Source organism: Artibeus jamaicensis, unplaced genomic scaffold, assembly GCF_021234435.1.
Source record: "Artibeus jamaicensis isolate MK-2021 breed Jamaican fruit bat unplaced genomic scaffold, CSHL_Jam_final contig_464, whole genome shotgun sequence".
Taxonomy (NCBI): Eukaryota; Metazoa; Chordata; class Mammalia; order Chiroptera; family Phyllostomidae; genus Artibeus; species Artibeus jamaicensis.
This window is the reverse complement of record NW_026521842.1, coordinates 17,068,063-17,084,376: the sequence shown is the minus strand read 5'-3', so window position 1 is coordinate 17,084,376 and position 16,314 is coordinate 17,068,063. Positions and strand designations below refer to the sequence as shown.

Here is a 16,314-nt window from a genome sequence, read left to right as displayed (position 1 = left end):
TTTTTGAGTAACCATCAGACAAACCTGAGTTGTGGTGGACATTGAGCACGTCCTCCATGTTACATTGATAGTGACATGCTCACAGTCGAGGACACCCCAGCTTCCCACACCTTGGTGCTGTTTCATTCTGCTGGGTTGGAGGCCCCTTGCTGAAAGGGGCTCTGTCCCATCAAGGAACGTATGGTTTTAAGACTTAAACGTCTTTGTTGGAACTTGCTTTGGAAGAGTTGCTTGTGCTGCCACCTTGGAAAGAAAGTTTCTCTGTACTTTCAGCTGGGGGTGGAGGGCGGCCGTGAAAGGGGGTTCGTTGGCAGTAGAGTTCCACCAATGTTTTCTCAAGCCGAGACTGAGCCCCATTCATCCTCATGCCTGTGTGTGGCTCCAAAGGGGCCAGCCAGGCAGCTCGAAGTCTGCATTGAGAACTTGATCCCCTAATGTAACGATTAAATTTTAGTAAGTGAAATAAAAATGTTTCAGAAAAAGAGAGAGAGGGAGAGAGAAAGAAAGAAAGTGCAGAACAATACTTGTTTTATTTAACCATGAAGAGTTTCTGACAGCAGCCCCCTTCCCCACAGGATATGAGAACTCTTGGTCCACTGCAGCCCTCCTGCCCCAGGGACCTCGCAGCAGAATTAGGTGTGGGGGGGGATTTTAATGTAAACAGAGACCCTGAAGTCCTGGAGTCAGCTCCCCCTTCCTTCTCCTGTCTCCCCTTCTCTCTTGCCACCTCACCCCCAGCCCCACCTCTCCAGACAGGCACATACAGAACACTGAGCAACTTCAGGTTCAGGCTGGAGGAGAATAAAGGTGCTTTGTGAAGGGAAGCAAAACATTCCTGGGGGAGGTGAGGGGCCTGGGGCATGAATGTGCCCTCAGTCTGGGCTGATGCTGCACACCCTGCTTCGTCTCCTAGCGCACCCAGGAGGGAGGTGGAGGGAGGAGGGCCCAGCCCCCAGCCAGGAAGCTCTGGGCGTGGGCAGGGCTTGTGGGAATGATTTCATTGGAAAGGCCTGCAATATTTTTTCCCCTCCCGTGTGTGGTTCTTGGAGAAAGTTGGAGGTGGTGGTGATTTCAGTCGCCTTGGCCGCGGGGAGCAGGAGCTGAGCAGAGGCACACGGCTGAGCATGCAGGCAGTCCAGCTCTGGGCCCTTCCGCCATGCCTGCCGCCGGCCGCTGCTTTCCGGGCTCGGCCCACCTTCATCTGCGCACCTCTTCCTCCCCTCACTCAACCCCTCTCCAAAACCTATTTGGATCCTCAGTGCGCAGGGTTCTTTTTCAGTTTTTCTTTTTCTGGAAAAGACTTTTGAGGGGAGCAGATGCCACCTAAGACCCCACAAGTCTCCTCTAAAAAGAGCCCAAATGTGGAAATGAATTGTTGGTATTTTTAACTTTATCTATCAGTGTATTTTTAACCAGCAGCTTTTTTTAACCTCTGTGTTCTGCTGTGTTTCTTGTGTTTAGTCTTCGAGTGCTTCAACCGACCATGACCCACTGGGCCCCCTCCCTCCTGGCTGGGGTAAGTACTGAGACCTACCTACTCTGTGCCCTCAGCGTCCCTCAGCTGATAACTCCCCCATGCCTGTCCTTTCCCTGCGAGTCTTCCTCACGCCCCCTCCCTCAATCTTTCTTTTCACTTCTCTCCCGCACACTCTCTGGGGATGCCCAGCCAGAGCAGTGAATTTGCAGGCAGTGGAGCCAGAGGCTGGGAAAGCAGTGAAGTTCCCCTGAGCTGCTGTAGCATCACCTGCCATAGCTGAAGGACGGTGTCCCTATGAAAGAAGTCCCCAAGTGGCTGTGGTACTGTTGGGTTTTTGTCCTGACTTTCAAGGTCTCTACCCAACCATCATCCTAGCAATAAGACATTTTGATGCTGGCTGCGTTTGTTTTAGGTCTGTGGCTATGTGATTGAAAGGAGCCACTTTACCAAACCTTTCTTTACAGCCGAGATGTTGGAGGACTTCAGCCTAATTTTGACTAATGGAAGCCACGTTTTTGGTGGCAGGGGACACAGCTGTGAAATGGCCAGAGGCAAGCCTGCTGAGCACTGGGTGGCGACTCCGTGAAAGTACATCATTGCTAGTTAATAACATCACGCTGAATTCTCCTTGTCATTGGCAGCTGCCTCTTACTTATTTTCAGCCCCTGGTGTGATTTGCAAGAATGAGTTAGGGAGATGGACATCTATGACTTGAGGGGAACCACAGAATTTATGGCTATTCCGGGAAGGAGCAGCCTTGCAGAAAGGGGTCTTTCTTTAGAGATGGTGAGACTCAGTGCTTCCTATAGCTCTCTGAGGGGGGTCAGGCTTTTGTTCAATAGGCCAGAGTTCCTGGAGCTAAAGAGGGCCATTTTTGCTGGAATTGGCACATGTCGGGTTAATGGATTGGTCAGGCCAGAAGAAGGCAGTAAGTGCCGGTTTGGTGGTGTTCACAGATGGTATTAAGTTGGGTGGGGATGTGCTCCCCAGAGAAGATGGAGAAGTTGACAATGATAGGATGAGCGTCTGATCCTCTTGGTGCAGACACAACTACTCCCTGGTAGTAATTTATGAGGTTGCGTCAACCCCTTTGGGCCTGCAGGGTATAACTTAGTGAATCACCACTGTGTTCCAGGGCACTGGCAGGACCTCCTAGTCTTCTAGTGGGATAGATCAGTTAGGGAGGCCTTCACACAATTTTTGATTTTCTGCTGGGGAATCCCTCACGCATGCATAGGATCCGCCTTGCTCCCTTAGCTGATGAAAGGTCATTGCAGCCTCAGAGATGGGCGGCAAGTGAGATGTGAGAGAGTCCAACATAGGACCCCTGTCTAATTGGGGGCAGACTCAACAAACTAAACCAGAAGCTGTACTGCTGTTGGGCAGCCAGTGGATGCTGTGACCTAGAGTGGGGGACCCGGAGTTGTGCCTTTCTCTGCAGTCAAGCAATGGATGTCTGTCCCGGTTTTGCTAAGTGGTGATCACCAAATAGGAACAACTATAAGGACTTGTCAACAGCTCCCAGAAGCCAAGTGTGAACTATTCGAGGTGGGAATAGGAGCCATGGTTGTCGTCAGTGCTGTTCATGGGGGATGGGGAAAACACACAGAACGATAATGGTATGTGACTAGGAAGAAAGAACATCTGGCTGAGCACCAGGGAACTTCCTAATCAAGTCCTTTGTGTTTTGTGTTGGCTTCTCCAGGGCCGGTGCAGGGCCACCTCCCTAGGGAGAATTAAGATTGAACAGAAAAAGCAGCGAAACTAAATAAGAATCACATTGAGCTTGAGCCTGCTGTCAGGTCTAGTGTGTTCTTCTGCTCAGTCCTGTGTCCCTTTTAGTTCCTCCATGAGAGATTCCATGGTCCCTCCTCAGCATCAGCTCAGAGGTTAGGACATCTCACTTTACATCCACATCTCCTCAGCTGCCCTCACCCTGGGCACATAACTGAATGTTTCTGAGTCCATTTCTTCCTGAATGAGGTTGAGCTAGATGCTCTTAAGGACTCTCCCAGCCCCCAAACTGTGACACTATGTGCAGCAAAGCAGTTCCAGTGGACCACGAGAGCCTCCGCCCCCACCGCCCTGTGCAGGGAGCAGTGCCAGAAACCAGGCGCAGGCCCGAGACCAGCCGGACAGATCCCCCAGCCTGGCGGTTAGCGTTGGCATGGCCCTTGGCAGAGCAGATGTGGAAGATCTAGTTCAAAGCAGAAGCTTCTGGCTGGGGGCAGCCCCTCTCCCCCTCAGATCCCTCTTGGGAAGCCTGCCTTCTGTGGGACAGCCCCATAGCTGTTTGGAGGTGGTGGTAGCTCTGTAGCAATACTGGGCACCTTCTTTTTATTCTTTCCCTTTGTTTGCACTTTTAAAATGTTCATTGAGTAATGGGTACCGGGTAAGGTAGACAGAGACCCAGCCCCTGGGTTGATAACTGAAAATGTTGCAGCCTGATACTGAAGCAATGGGGCTGGGCCCCCCAGTTCTGCTTGTTTTCAGTTTTTGGTTTCCCTGTAGCTTCTGGAACATGTTATTTCTGTTTCTTCAGTTTTGCTCTGTCATCATCAGTGAGAGATGGCCATTAGCATTATCTGTTTTTAAGAGAGAAACAGATTTAAAGGCTCAGGAACTTCTTGGGAAAGGTGGCCTGTCTTGGATTCAGAACCTTGTCCTTAGTTTTGCTTTCCATCCACCCAGAGCTCATGGGGTGACTCCGTTAACCTCTTTCAAGGTCCGAATCCCCAGGTAGAATTGGGTCTGCCCCTGAAGCCTGGACTCCCTTCCTAGAGGACACCAGAGCCACTGTCAGTGCACCTCGTAAAGGTGGTCCAGAGAGCAAAGGTGGTGCAGAGGAGAGCGGACGTGCCTGGGCTCCCCACACACTGCTCTGTCTGGAAGCACACACTTAAGTGTAAGAACAAGAGGGGTGTTGGAAGTGGCACTGTCCTTGGCATTTATTTGCATATCTGCAAATGTAGAGCTTTTGCTGGGATGTGCCAGTTTTAGAACAAAACTTTGTGTATAAACAGGGGAAAAAAGAGGTGAAGTACATGGTATGTAGGCTCTGAGTGCTGATCAGAGAGGTATGAGGGAAAACACCACCCTCACAGGGGCCTGCGTCACTGCATCCCTTGGGCAAAGTGGTGGCGGGACCAGAGACCAGCTGTCACCGACTTGGTGGGGGTCAGGGCTTGCGGGGAGGCCGCCTGCGCCTCCACTTTGCACACAGCTGGATGCAGTTACGCCTCTGGTTCCAGCTGGGCTGCTCCCCCTCCATGTTGCCACACTGCCCCCCTCCCTCCAACAAACCAACCAGCCAACCAAAGACAGTGCTGGATCCTGAGTTAGAAATGTATCTGTCCCTCCCCCACTCCCCAATAGGGAAAGATTCTCTTTGTCTGTTTTTGCCAGTGACAGATGTGTGTGCATGCTGGGCTTTCACTGGTTAAACTTCTCTACCGGGTTAAGAACAGGGCCAGAAAGTCAGACCCAGCACATGGAAAGGGGCACCCAGAAAGGAGAGAACATGGCTCAAGATGTCTCAATCTGATTGTCCTATTTTCCTACTTCTCCCTGGCAGAGAAGAGACAGGACAACGGACGGGTGTATTACGTGAACCATAACACACGTACTACCCAGTGGGAGGACCCTCGGACCCAGGGGTAAGGACTTGGGCTGGGAGGGGGCCGGGCCCTGTGCAGCTCTGGCATCAGCTGAGTGTTCTTGGACTGCATTTATCCTCTGTGGCCACACAAGTGCCTGGAGACCCTCATGACACAGCTTTAAAGTGACTGCTTAAGTTAACCTTCCTGGTAGGTGGAGAGTGGCCTGAAGGGTCTCTGTGCCAATTGTGCAAGCTGCTGAGAGCGTGATTTCACCCTGTACTCCGCTCAGCCTCCCAGAAGCTAGTCTGGACTAGGGCAGTTGGTGCTTCAGGATTGCTGGTGGCCGTTCTGTTCATGGCCATGGCCACCTAGGGCTGGTTCCTTGGCCTTAGGACAGTAAATGACCTCTCTCTTCTGTAGAACAGTTCTCATGACTTAAGTGTACCAGCTACATTTCCTCAAGGCCCATGCCTTTCCTCAAAGGCTTTACAGAGCCTGGTGAAAGCAGAGCAGAAGGAGCACAGTGGGGACTCCAGCCTCCTACGCACTGAGGCCTGGAAGGTGAGGCTAGTTCTTAACCCCTCTTCCCATGTCTCCAGGATGATCCAGGAGCCCGCTCTGCCCCCAGGATGGGAGATGAAGTACACCAGTGAGGGGGTGCGCTACTTTGTGGACCATAATACCCGCACCACCACCTTTAAGGATCCTCGCCCAGGGTTCGAGTCAGGGTAAGGACTTTGCACAGGCAGCAGCAGTGTCTAGCAGCACCTGAGTTTATCTGCTTTCAACTGCACTTACTGCCCTCTAGTGGCCAATTTTCATGTCATGTTAGCAGGATTGGGGAGGGAAGGGGCCACCCTGTTTATTCAGAGTAACATCAGTGGTGTCTCTCTCTTTCTGTCTCTCTCTGTCAAAGCAAAAGTCTGGCTTTATTTCTAGTTTTTCTTTTTACTTCTTAAATCTGACAAAGATTTTAATGGCAGTCCCTCTCTTTTTTTTTATTTCTTACTCATCTGTAATATAATGCCAGCTTTCTGAAGGGCTAACAGGTACCTTGATAATTTTTGAGAAATCACACAGATTCCAGATTATCTTTGCTCTTCCCAGGACGAAGCAAGGTTCCCCGGGTGCCTATGACCGAAGTTTTCGGTGGAAATATCACCAGTTCCGTTTCCTCTGCCATGTGAGTTCTGGTGCCAGGCCGCCCCTGCGGGTTGGAGTTTCGGAGTTATTTCAGTGCGATTTCCCAGCCCAGCAGCAGTTTGGCAGGTGGGGGACGGTTACTGTTGGACGTTGTCTCCAGGAAGCCCGTTCCTGTGTCTAGGAACCAAGCTCTTCGGTCAGCCCAGGATAGAGGAGGCCAGACTGAATAATTACCTCCTAAGGTCTGAATCAAGGTTTTTTTTTTCTTTTCTTTTTAGTCAAATGCCCTCCCAAGCCACGTGAAGATCAGCGTTTCCAGGCAGACACTTTTTGAAGATTCTTTCCAACAGGTTAGAAAATAATTATGTTGTCTTAGACCAGAGGCAGGCAGAGGCCCCCCTGCTGTCACCCTGTCTTCCATTATGTGGTCTGCTGAACCCACACAGCAGAGTGTCCAAGATCTGGGCCTTGGGGAGCGCTGTCCGCTAAAAAGCATACCCTGGAGCCCCCTCAGCCTGCTGTGGAAGGCAGAGTGGTAGGCTGGCCACAATGCTGTGTCTCCCCAGATCATGAACATGAAGCCCTATGACCTGCGCCGCCGGCTCTACATCATCATGCGTGGCGAGGAGGGCCTTGACTACGGGGGAATTGCCAGGTGAGCTTGGCACCCCGGGAAGGCTGTGCGGCACCCCACTTCTCCAGGCTATTGGGCACGTGGCCAGAAAGCTGTCTCCTCCTTGCTCAGATTAATTGCCAGTGCTCTTATGCTTCTTCGGAAATGAGCACGGGTATGGCCAGTTCGAATGGCGCAGGAGCAGGGTCCTAGGGTCCCCTGCTGGGCTGGGCACTAACCATGTAGTTATGGATCACGGGGAGGCTGGGGGCCCGAGGGGGAGGGTTCAGGACAATGGCTGTTTTACCAACCAATATGTCATTATTTTTATACTTTAATAACCAGTCTGGCTACACCGTGGGCAGTGGTTAAATATTGGAGTCATGTGGTTGTTTATTAAAATCAGCCCTGGGCTTCTTCTAGTCTTAAGGCAGCTGGGGAACATTATGTTGAGCATCTTGGTGTGCACCTCACAGGTATATGCTGTGTCACAGTCCAAAGGGCCTTGATCAGTACTCAGCTGCATGTCATGGGCACAGGGTCAATAAAATTCAAACAGCTGTTGCAACCCTAAAAAGAGACCAAAGCACTGCCTTGCCTTCAACACAGTCCCCCTACAAAAGTTACAGACTCTGGCAAAACGTTGCCTTGGACAGTGGAGCTGAAGGGCCCCTGGCAGAGAGAAGGTGTATCTTACACAAAGGTGATCGCTCAGTTCACTCACCTCTCATGGAGTGGGGACATCTCGCTTGGTGTTGGGTTAACTTGCTGCTGGCCCGCTGTTCGTTGGTGGCTTTGCTCTCTGTGTTGGCCCTGGTGGATCGATGGCTCTTTCTCCCATGGTGACCGTGGTGACCTCCTCTCCAGGCTCTGCTTGGTGGGCTTCTGGTGTGGCTCCTGCCCTGTGTGTGTCTGTCTCTCTGTGTCCTGCCAGTGGTTTTACCCTATGGTAGGTTACGTCATGCTGTTCTACCACAGGGTAGAACCACGGACAGGATACCGGGGCACCCTCTGCATCGAAGGACTCCTCGTCTGCCCGGCCACAAACAGCCCAGCAGCCAGGGACTGGCCCCATTGGGATGTCTCCCTGCTGGTTTAAGTGAAGCCTAAAAGGACTCTGAATTCTGGTTGGAGGCTTATTCCTAGGGTGCAAAGAGATCCAAAGGTGTGGGTGTTGGTTCAGATGAATCTGTGGAACTATGAGAAAAGTTCTGGTAATGAGGTCTGGAGTGAGGGGAGGGCAGAGTGCAAGGGAGGTAAGATGCCTGCAGCAGGAGTGAGGTTTATAATCTACAGACTGCATGGTTTACAGAGTTCATGCATCAGAAGTTAGGAATGTATTACCATATATTCATTCATATTATGCTGCTTGTTCAGGTATGGTGGAAGCAGTGTGGCTGCTCTTTATATAGTACCTTTGGGAGATTTAGAAAAAGATACTCTTTGTCAAGATATTTTCATGTTGGAAAATGTTCACAATATTCTGGCTTTATCAGGAAAAAACAGCTTGGCTGCTAGTTGCAGGAAAATTGTTACAATAAATGTGCAAATCAGTGATATTTTACCATAGTACCCTTCTGTAGTGCACAGCCTACACAACTGTACATGGTGGCCTCAGGGTGCAAGGAGCCCCTTTGCCATTAAGACGTTCTGGATATCAGATGTAAAGTCCTGCAATGCACCCACCACCTGGGAGCTGACACGCATGCACGCTTTCCTGAGTGTCATCGTCGAGTGCCACTGTTGTCCTCCTTCACCCTCCTCTGGCCCCACCCTGTTCCCTGAACAGCTGTGAATACAGGTTAGCCCTGGTGCTGATCTGGGGCGGGTAGACTCCCCAGGACATGAGTCTCCAAAATAGCTGAAGCAGGATGGCAGAGGAGAGCAGCGCCTCCAGTGCAGGTGTGCAGGGGAGGGTCCATTGGTCCTGTTTTTCTCTCCCTTCTCTCACAGAGAGTGGTTTTTCCTCTTGTCCCACGAGGTGCTCAACCCCATGTATTGTTTATTTGAATATGCCGGGAAGAACAATTACTGCCTGCAGATCAACCCTGCCTCCTCCATCAACCCCGACCACCTCACCTACTTCCGCTTTATTGGCAGATTCATTGCCATGGTAAGATTCTTTGCTGTGTGTCCTCCAGGGAGGGTGGCAGCCGAGGAGGCCAGAATCTACAACACCAGTAGCAGCCCCACCCTTATCTTCACAGAACTCCTAACTGAAAATGCAAAAAGCTAGAGAGGGTTCTGGAGATAGTTCAGAGTTCTCTCAATGTCCACCCAGGGGCCTGGTGAGGGTTTCTGCATGTTGATTTGTGGAGGACTTGTTGAGAGAAAACCCATGGTCTCTGAGTCATGGGCTTCACTTAACATTCACAGGTGCTCTGTCGAGGGTATTGGGGTGACGGGGCTGAGCACTAGCATAACTGCCCACCTGATGCCCATCTCTTGGGGGTGCCACTATCTGTCACAGGGTTGGGACATTTGGGAGTGTCCTACTGTGGCACATTTGGGAGTGTCCTACTGTGGCTGTCAGGGGATTTGGAATCTGCACTAGCTTAAAACAGAGCCCTTGCAGACCAGCTGGTGGACGACGTGGGAGGCATTCGTCAGGAGCTGGGTGAAGTCGGGAAGGGGTAGTTTCACACGTTATCTGCATTTATCTGGAAATAGGAACATAATGTGAATAGGGAAGGGGTCACATCGCATGCATCCTGTTGTGTATCTCCTGAGTGTGGAGAATCAGAACTGAGGACAGGAGCCCATGGGAGCCACAGTGCCACTGCCATATTTGGTAGTTTGAGATGTTTCACTTCTAACTTTCCTTTGCTTTTCCCCGTTCCTCTCTCAGGAGTACCCAGGGCCCAAGATCCCATGACTAAATATGTCCCTTCCCGGGTCTGGATGTTTTTGGCCAAGGTGTTGGGCTCAGGAAGTAGGCAAATTTTTCCCAGGTCTAGCAGCCGACAGAACAGGCCAGTAAAACCCTAGACTATTACTCACCACTGGCTCGCCAGTGTTCGCTGTCAGCGGCGTCTGCATTATTTTTGGCTGCCTGTGCTGCCCAGCTCTGAGTGTCAGTGAGTCAGGGCTGCCACCAGGAGCTGGGCTGACCGAGTCTTCTCTGTGATTGTGGGGCACATCTTTGCTAGAGCAGGGAGCTGGCAGGCAGGTGTGCTGGGCAGGCAGCAGGCCTGGAGGGTGGGTTCCTGAGTGGGCCAGCTCTGCTCCATCCCTGTGGTCTGTAGGTGAGAAAAGAGTCTGTCCCTAAGGTCCTAGCAGGATAAAGAGTGTTGCTTATTTCCCAGACTTTCCCTTTGGGCCCCTGGAGTAGCTGAATGCCAAGGTGCTCCCCAGGCCAGAGAGCAGTTGGTAGCAGTAACCAGGCTTTGACAGAGCATCCCAGAGCCTGCCTCTGGGAACACCAAACCTCTTTGTGTGTCTTCCCTCCACAGGCTTTGTACCATGGAAAGTTCATTGACACGGGCTTCACACTCCCTTTCTACAAGCGGATGCTCAATAAGAGACCAACCCTGAAAGACCTGGAGTCCATTGACCCTGAATTCTACAACTCTATCATCTGGATCAAGTGAGTCCCCTTGCATGCCCCATGCTGGGAGAGGGATCTCTGGTGGTGAGGTAGGTACCCATGGCCTTTATTTTCTCTGCTGTAGTGCCCTGTGGGCTCTTACCTACATTATATAAGTGCTTGTGGAGGTGCACAGCTTTTCGGTTCCCTTTAGGGCAGCTCTGGAATTCTCTCCTTGCATCGGAGTGGGCTGTGCCACTGCTCTGGAGTCCTGGCTGCCTGTGCATCCTCATGTTCCATGGGCACTAAAACTGAGTGATGGCTCAGGATCCAGGGAAGACCCTTCTAACACAGACACCCTCCCTCTTGTGCTCTCGTGTCCCCAGAGAGAACAACCTAGAGGAGTGTGGCCTAGAACTGTACTTCATCCAGGACATGGAGATTTTGGGCAAGGTGACCACCCACGAGCTGAAGGAAGGTGGTGAGAACATCCGAGTGACAGAGGAGAACAAGGAGGAGTATATCATGTGAGTCTCAGTGCTGGGGAGACCAGCGGTGGAACAGAGACATGGCTGGCTGTTCCTGGCCACCCTCTTCAGCCAGGCCCCATGTGTGGCCCATAGGTCACCAGGGATTGCAAAAACCCCCTCTTTCTGCATGGGCTTCAGTTGGCTGACTGTGGCTGGTCACACCTCCCAGAGATGGGGCAGCCAGAGCCCAAAGCCCTTGTACAGCTCCATTTGCTCTCTTTTTCCCACATGGACTTCATGACTGCAGGGCTGAATTTCTCTGAAGAGTCATGAAACTGAGACATCTTTCTTTTCTTTCCCTGAATGAAAGGATTTCTGTGTCCTGTGTGCCTAATCTATCTCACGTGTGTGTATGCACATATTCACTTGTGCTTGTTCTTCAGGTCTCTTGGTTCAGTCTGTTAACATCCACGCGTCTGATGCTCAGCTGGTGACAGTACAAGGAGTAGGACGTGGTGGTGATTTCAAAGACCGTGTAACTCTGGGTTGCTGCGAGGTTTAAGAGTTTCTGCCTTGGGCCAGCAGCAGCCACTCCTCGCAGTACTGGAAGTCGAGTCTTAGCCCATTCCTTGCTGCCTGGTGACACCATCCTCTCCGCAGGTCCTGAGCTGCTCCTAGGCAGTGGGTCTCAGGCTCTACTGACAGCCAGTCTTTGTTTTTAGGCTGCTGACCGACTGGCGTTTCACCCGGGGTGTGGAAGAGCAGACCAAAGCCTTCCTGGACGGCTTCAACGAGGTGGTCCCCCTGGAGTGGTTGCGCTACTTTGATGAGAAAGAGCTGGAGGTGAGAGCTAATGTTGTTGGGACCCTTAGCCCCTGCCTCTGGGGCAGTTCTGCCCTTTGATAGCTTCACTGTGTACCCACAGAAACCCCCAGTAAAACTCCACACTCCCAAGGATGGCAGAAGCAGGGGAATAACTTTGATTTGGGTCCTCACAACCACCCCTCCCTGGGCCCTGGTGTAAGAGGGTCCATGTTCAAGATTTGTGTTATCCATGTGATTAAAACGGCCAGCAGAAACAGTTGACAGTGTTTGAGGTGCTTCTATCTGCTGGGAAGCCGGAGAGACACGGGTGGGGAGGGCCCAGCATTGAGTGGCTGATACCCTTTCCCCTGTAGCTGATGCTGTGCGGTATGCAAGAGATAGACATGAACGACTGGCAGAAGAATACCATCTACCGGCACTACACCAAGAACAGCAAGCAGATCCAGTGGTTCTGGCAGGTGGGTCCTGCCAGCTGTTACTGCAGCCCACCAGCGGGAAGATCATCTGCTTAGACTTAAGCCCAAGGATCCTTGTTCTGTTGTCGCCTCTGTATCCCCTCCCCCATCTTTGACCCTTACCTGGCTGCCCTCCATCCCCTGCCAGCTTGCAAAAGGAGATGAGAAACCCAGTTTTGGGACAGTGAGGTTGTTGCAGCTGGGTTGTGCCCAGTGCATTTGACAGGGGTGTCAGTGGGGGGGTGCAGTTTCAGCTCTGAAGGCTGGTGTGCGGGCAACAGGGTGCCCGCACGCAGGAAGGAATGTTCCCACAGGTCACGTGGTTTCCTTCAAGCCAGGTGGGATGGGAGAGCATGTGCTTGGTTTCAGAGAAACTGAGTGAGCTCTTTATCCTGGGTATAATGAATTGGTTCTTTTATATATGTAGGCCTTGTTGTTGTCAATATCAAGTACAGCAAATACACAAACAGAATAACTATATGCGATATTTTTGGTTTAGTTGAAATTCACATACCATGAATTGACCTTGTTAAGCATTTTAAGGTATACATTTCAGTGACTTTTCACAGTATTGTGTAATCATCAGACTATCTAATTCCAGAACAGTTTGTCCCCACCGTGCCGGGAAAAAACCTGTACCCATTAAGTAGGCACTCCCATTTTTAGTTTATTTTTTAAAGTAGAACTTAGGAGGGAAGAGACTACCTGGCACGAGTTGTTCCTGAGACTGAGAGATATCCCATGGACTGTTGGGAATGTTCTACAAATACAGCCTCTTGGAGTAGCTTTGGGGTTTTCCTAGTTGGTAGCTGTCACCTCTGCTCACCCCAGGCTTTGTGTTCTTAGCCCCAAAGAGCAGAGGTGTGGGAGAGTTACAGGACAGGGTAAAGAGCTGGGCCAGTGGCGTCGCCTGACTGCTTTGGCTTTCGGAGTTGCAGGTGGTGAAGGAGATGGACAATGAGAAAAGCATCCGGCTGCTGCAGTTTGTTACAGGGACCTGCCGCCTGCCTGTCGGGGGATTTGCTGAACTCATTGGTATGTCTTCCCTTGCCCTGCTGGTACCCCTGGGTGGGGTGAGGGCAGCTCACAGGGAGGTTGGGATCTAGTGTCTCCCTGGAAGCAAGTCAGTGGAAGGGTCAAGAGGGTCCTGCCTAGGAAGGGTCTCACCTGCTATATAAGGTGCATTTTTCTTCGGATAATAGGTAGCAATGGACCACAGAAGTTTTGCATCGACAAGGTTGGCAAGGAAACCTGGCTGCCCAGAAGCCATACCTGGTGAGCCTGCTGGTTTTACTAGGATGTGGCTGGAACCTCACAGACCTGATGAGCCCCTAAGGGCAGCCCAGTGGACAGGGTGACTTTGGGGCCCTGACTCCGGCAACTTTTTGCATGGCCCTGGGATATTGGGTTGGAGAGGAGGGCCTGTGATGTGCCCGCCCCCTTTGTCTGGGCCTCTGATCTTTGGGGAATTGTAGCAGCAGGTATGCACCCCGACCTTCACACCAGGTATTAAATACTGGAATACTTCCATTTCAGGAGGCAAAGACTGCTGCGCCGAGTGTCCTCTTGCGCAGTTCCCCATTTCCCCAGCTGCCTGTCCTCCCTCCTAACCCCTCTGTGGTCCCGGAACCTGAGGCATTAAGGCCCAACAGAGCAGGGTCTTTGAAGTCCCTGTTCCAGCATCTCGCCAGCTGATTGGTACTGTGGTCAAGCCACAGTCACTTGAAAGCTTTTGACCTCCTCGGCCAACAGCCCCGACCTTCCGTGCTGACTGTACTGTACCCTCTCTCAACAGTTTCAACCGTCTGGATCTCCCACCATACAAGAGCTATGAGCAGCTGAAAGAGAAGCTGCTGTATGCCATCGAGGAGACCGAGGGCTTTGGACAGGAGTAGCTGAGGCTGCATCCTCCGGTGCCCCCCCAGCACACATGTAGTCACGAGTCCTCCCTGCCTGAGAGGCTGCTGGCTGCAGCCCCTGGGAGGCCCCTGCAGATGGCAGCCCTGCGTGGGACCACAGTGTCATCAGGCTGATGGCAGCCGAGCCCGACCTCAAAAGGCACTGCCCCCTCCTCTGACCTACCCACTGGTGGCAGTCTGGAATAAAACCCCTTAGTCACCTTAGCCCCACCACCCACTGCAGTTTGGAGGGCTGACCCTCTGCAGAGCTCACACTCCCTCTCCCCTGAGGACCACTGTAGACGTGTGTGTGTGTGTGTGTGTGTGTGTGTGTGTGTGTGTGTGTGTGCGTGCAAGGGAGATGCCCCTGCTGAAGGGCTGCAGCACAGGCCCTGGCCCCTGGGCTAGTTAGGTGAGAAGAAGACTGGCCACTTGGGGTGGCTGACTGGGTTGAGAAGGCCTGGGGTCCTTGCCAGTATAAGAGGTTCTGTTTCAAAAGAACTGTCCCAATGGCCTGTACAAAATGAAGGTCTGAGAGAGAGGAGCTCTTCCCACACCCAGAGCTCTGGATCAAGGCTGTCTTGCTTCCTTCCCTAGCAGGCTCTAGCCACGGAGGCTGAGCAGCAGGCCCCTCTCTCCACTCAGAGCTGGCCAGTTCACTCTTCCCAGCCAGTAAAGGGGTGTGCCAGTTGCTTGGCTATCAGTGGGATGGAAACAGCAACTCAGACTTTTCTTTTCCCTTTACATAAACTTGAAGCATTTTGTGTGTAGGGTTGCTTTGTGTTCTGTTGCTGGTGTGCTGTTGTCACGTTCTGTCAAGGAGATGGTGCACCAGGTGTTGCTGGGACTTGGGAGACTTAGCACCGTTAGTCTAAGAATTTCCCAAATAGCTGTTCCTCTTAGGAACCAGCTTAGCAGTTTTGTGAGCTCAGGCAGCTGAACGTCACGGCAGTCTCATCCCTGAGCCTTGACAAAGATGGAAGGGATGGAGCCCAGAGTTGCACCCAACCTTGCTTCCTTTGAGAGAGGAGAACTCCCTTTGCTAGATGCAATCACTGAGGCTCTAGACCTCCACGTGGGTCTGTTAGTCCCCTGTTGAGAATGAAGTGCAACCCCACCACCCCAGCGCATGTTCGTTCTGTGTAGAAGTGAGGATTTGCCTGCACACAGGAAACAGTGCTCTGGGGAACCGGCTGGAGGGCCCTGAGCAGCTGCACACATCGGACTTGATTTCTGGAGCCCTCGGGGGCTCTGTCAGGGACATTCTGCCATGTATTGATATCTTTGGGGTGAACATGCTCCTCTGGGATGCCAGAGCAGCGATGGTCCTAAACTTCCCAACCCAGCCCCCCAGGTTCTAGTGCCAGCACCAACTGCAAACTAGCTCCAGCTTCCTGGGACCCCAGGCAGGCCCTCAGACTAGTCATGGACCTTGAAAGGATAGTTCTGCGTTCCCAGATCCTTGTCCTTCCCCCAGGCCCATGGAGGGACTGCCTGTGTGCACTGTGTTGGGTGTGCTGATTGGAGTGGCTCAGCTCACTGCAGCTGAACCCTTTTTCTCCCCTGGGGTCGTTTGCTGTGCTTCTCTGCAGTGTCTCACCACGTCAGGGGTCAGGGTGTGAGCTGCCGTGCAGAGTTTGGAAACCTTGGACTTACATGTGTTCAGAGCGTGTTCATGTGCGCATGTGTGTATATATGTGTATATAACAGGTGTCTACAGAATGTCCTTTGGTAGCTCTGGGTTGGTCATCGGATTGTTTTGTAATGCCTCTTGCCAAGGCATTGCCAGGTTCCTGTGCAATAAACAGTCAACTGCTATGGGTGGTGATGGCGTGTTGTCTCCAAAATCACTGTCCAAGGTAAGAGGCCTCAGAGCCCCATGGGCACGCCAGGTCCAGATTGGGGTGGAAGGTCCCTCACCTTGCTGGTTTGGAGAAGAATGTGTGTCATTAACCAAGACAGCCACAGTTTTGATGGGTGACTTGAGACCTGGTCCAGGGATCACTGGCTTCAGCCCTTGGTCAGTTGCTTCACTGCTCCCTTTTGGTGTCCTCAGCCTCCCCTGACAGGCCTGGGTTTCTTTGAGCAGTTGCTGTGGGACCAGAACACCCAACAGGTAAGGCTGCATGTTGGACAGACTCCAGAAAAAAAGTCTTAGAGGTGGCGTTCTCACAGTCGTTTATTCAAATAACATCTCTGAGTATGTCTCGGGTTCTATGACTACAGCGTGACTCTGATCCTGAGTTCCTGGCCTTGCAAGGGCTCACCATCTACTTTTCTAAGTCCTTAAGAGTTCGGATGGGACAGG

General features: G+C 52.0%; 1 protein-coding gene across 4 annotated transcripts in view; it reads left to right on the top strand.

The window, feature by feature from the left end:
* Positions 1 to 15,824, top strand: part of WWP2 (WW domain containing E3 ubiquitin protein ligase 2) — a 150,792-nt gene extending 134,968 nt beyond the window's left edge. For all 4 annotated transcript variants that reach the window (XM_037162639.2, XM_037162640.2, XM_037162641.2 and 1 more), the window contains exons 11-24: positions 1,462 to 1,516; positions 5,052 to 5,133; positions 5,676 to 5,804; positions 6,184 to 6,259; positions 6,498 to 6,569; positions 6,786 to 6,874; positions 8,786 to 8,945; positions 10,285 to 10,418; positions 10,745 to 10,885; positions 11,551 to 11,671; positions 12,007 to 12,111; positions 13,047 to 13,143; positions 13,311 to 13,383; positions 13,904 to 15,824. In XM_037162639.2, the coding sequence (XP_037018534.2) occupies positions 1,462 to 1,516; positions 5,052 to 5,133; positions 5,676 to 5,804; positions 6,184 to 6,259; positions 6,498 to 6,569; positions 6,786 to 6,874; positions 8,786 to 8,945; positions 10,285 to 10,418; positions 10,745 to 10,885; positions 11,551 to 11,671; positions 12,007 to 12,111; positions 13,047 to 13,143; positions 13,311 to 13,383; positions 13,904 to 14,003 (1,434 nt within the window). In that variant the 3' untranslated portion in view covers positions 14,004 to 15,824. The remainder of the gene's footprint in view (positions 1 to 1,461; positions 1,517 to 5,051; positions 5,134 to 5,675; positions 5,805 to 6,183; positions 6,260 to 6,497; positions 6,570 to 6,785; positions 6,875 to 8,785; positions 8,946 to 10,284; positions 10,419 to 10,744; positions 10,886 to 11,550; positions 11,672 to 12,006; positions 12,112 to 13,046; positions 13,144 to 13,310; positions 13,384 to 13,903) is intronic.
* The last annotated feature ends 490 nt before the right edge of the window (positions 15,825 to 16,314 follow it).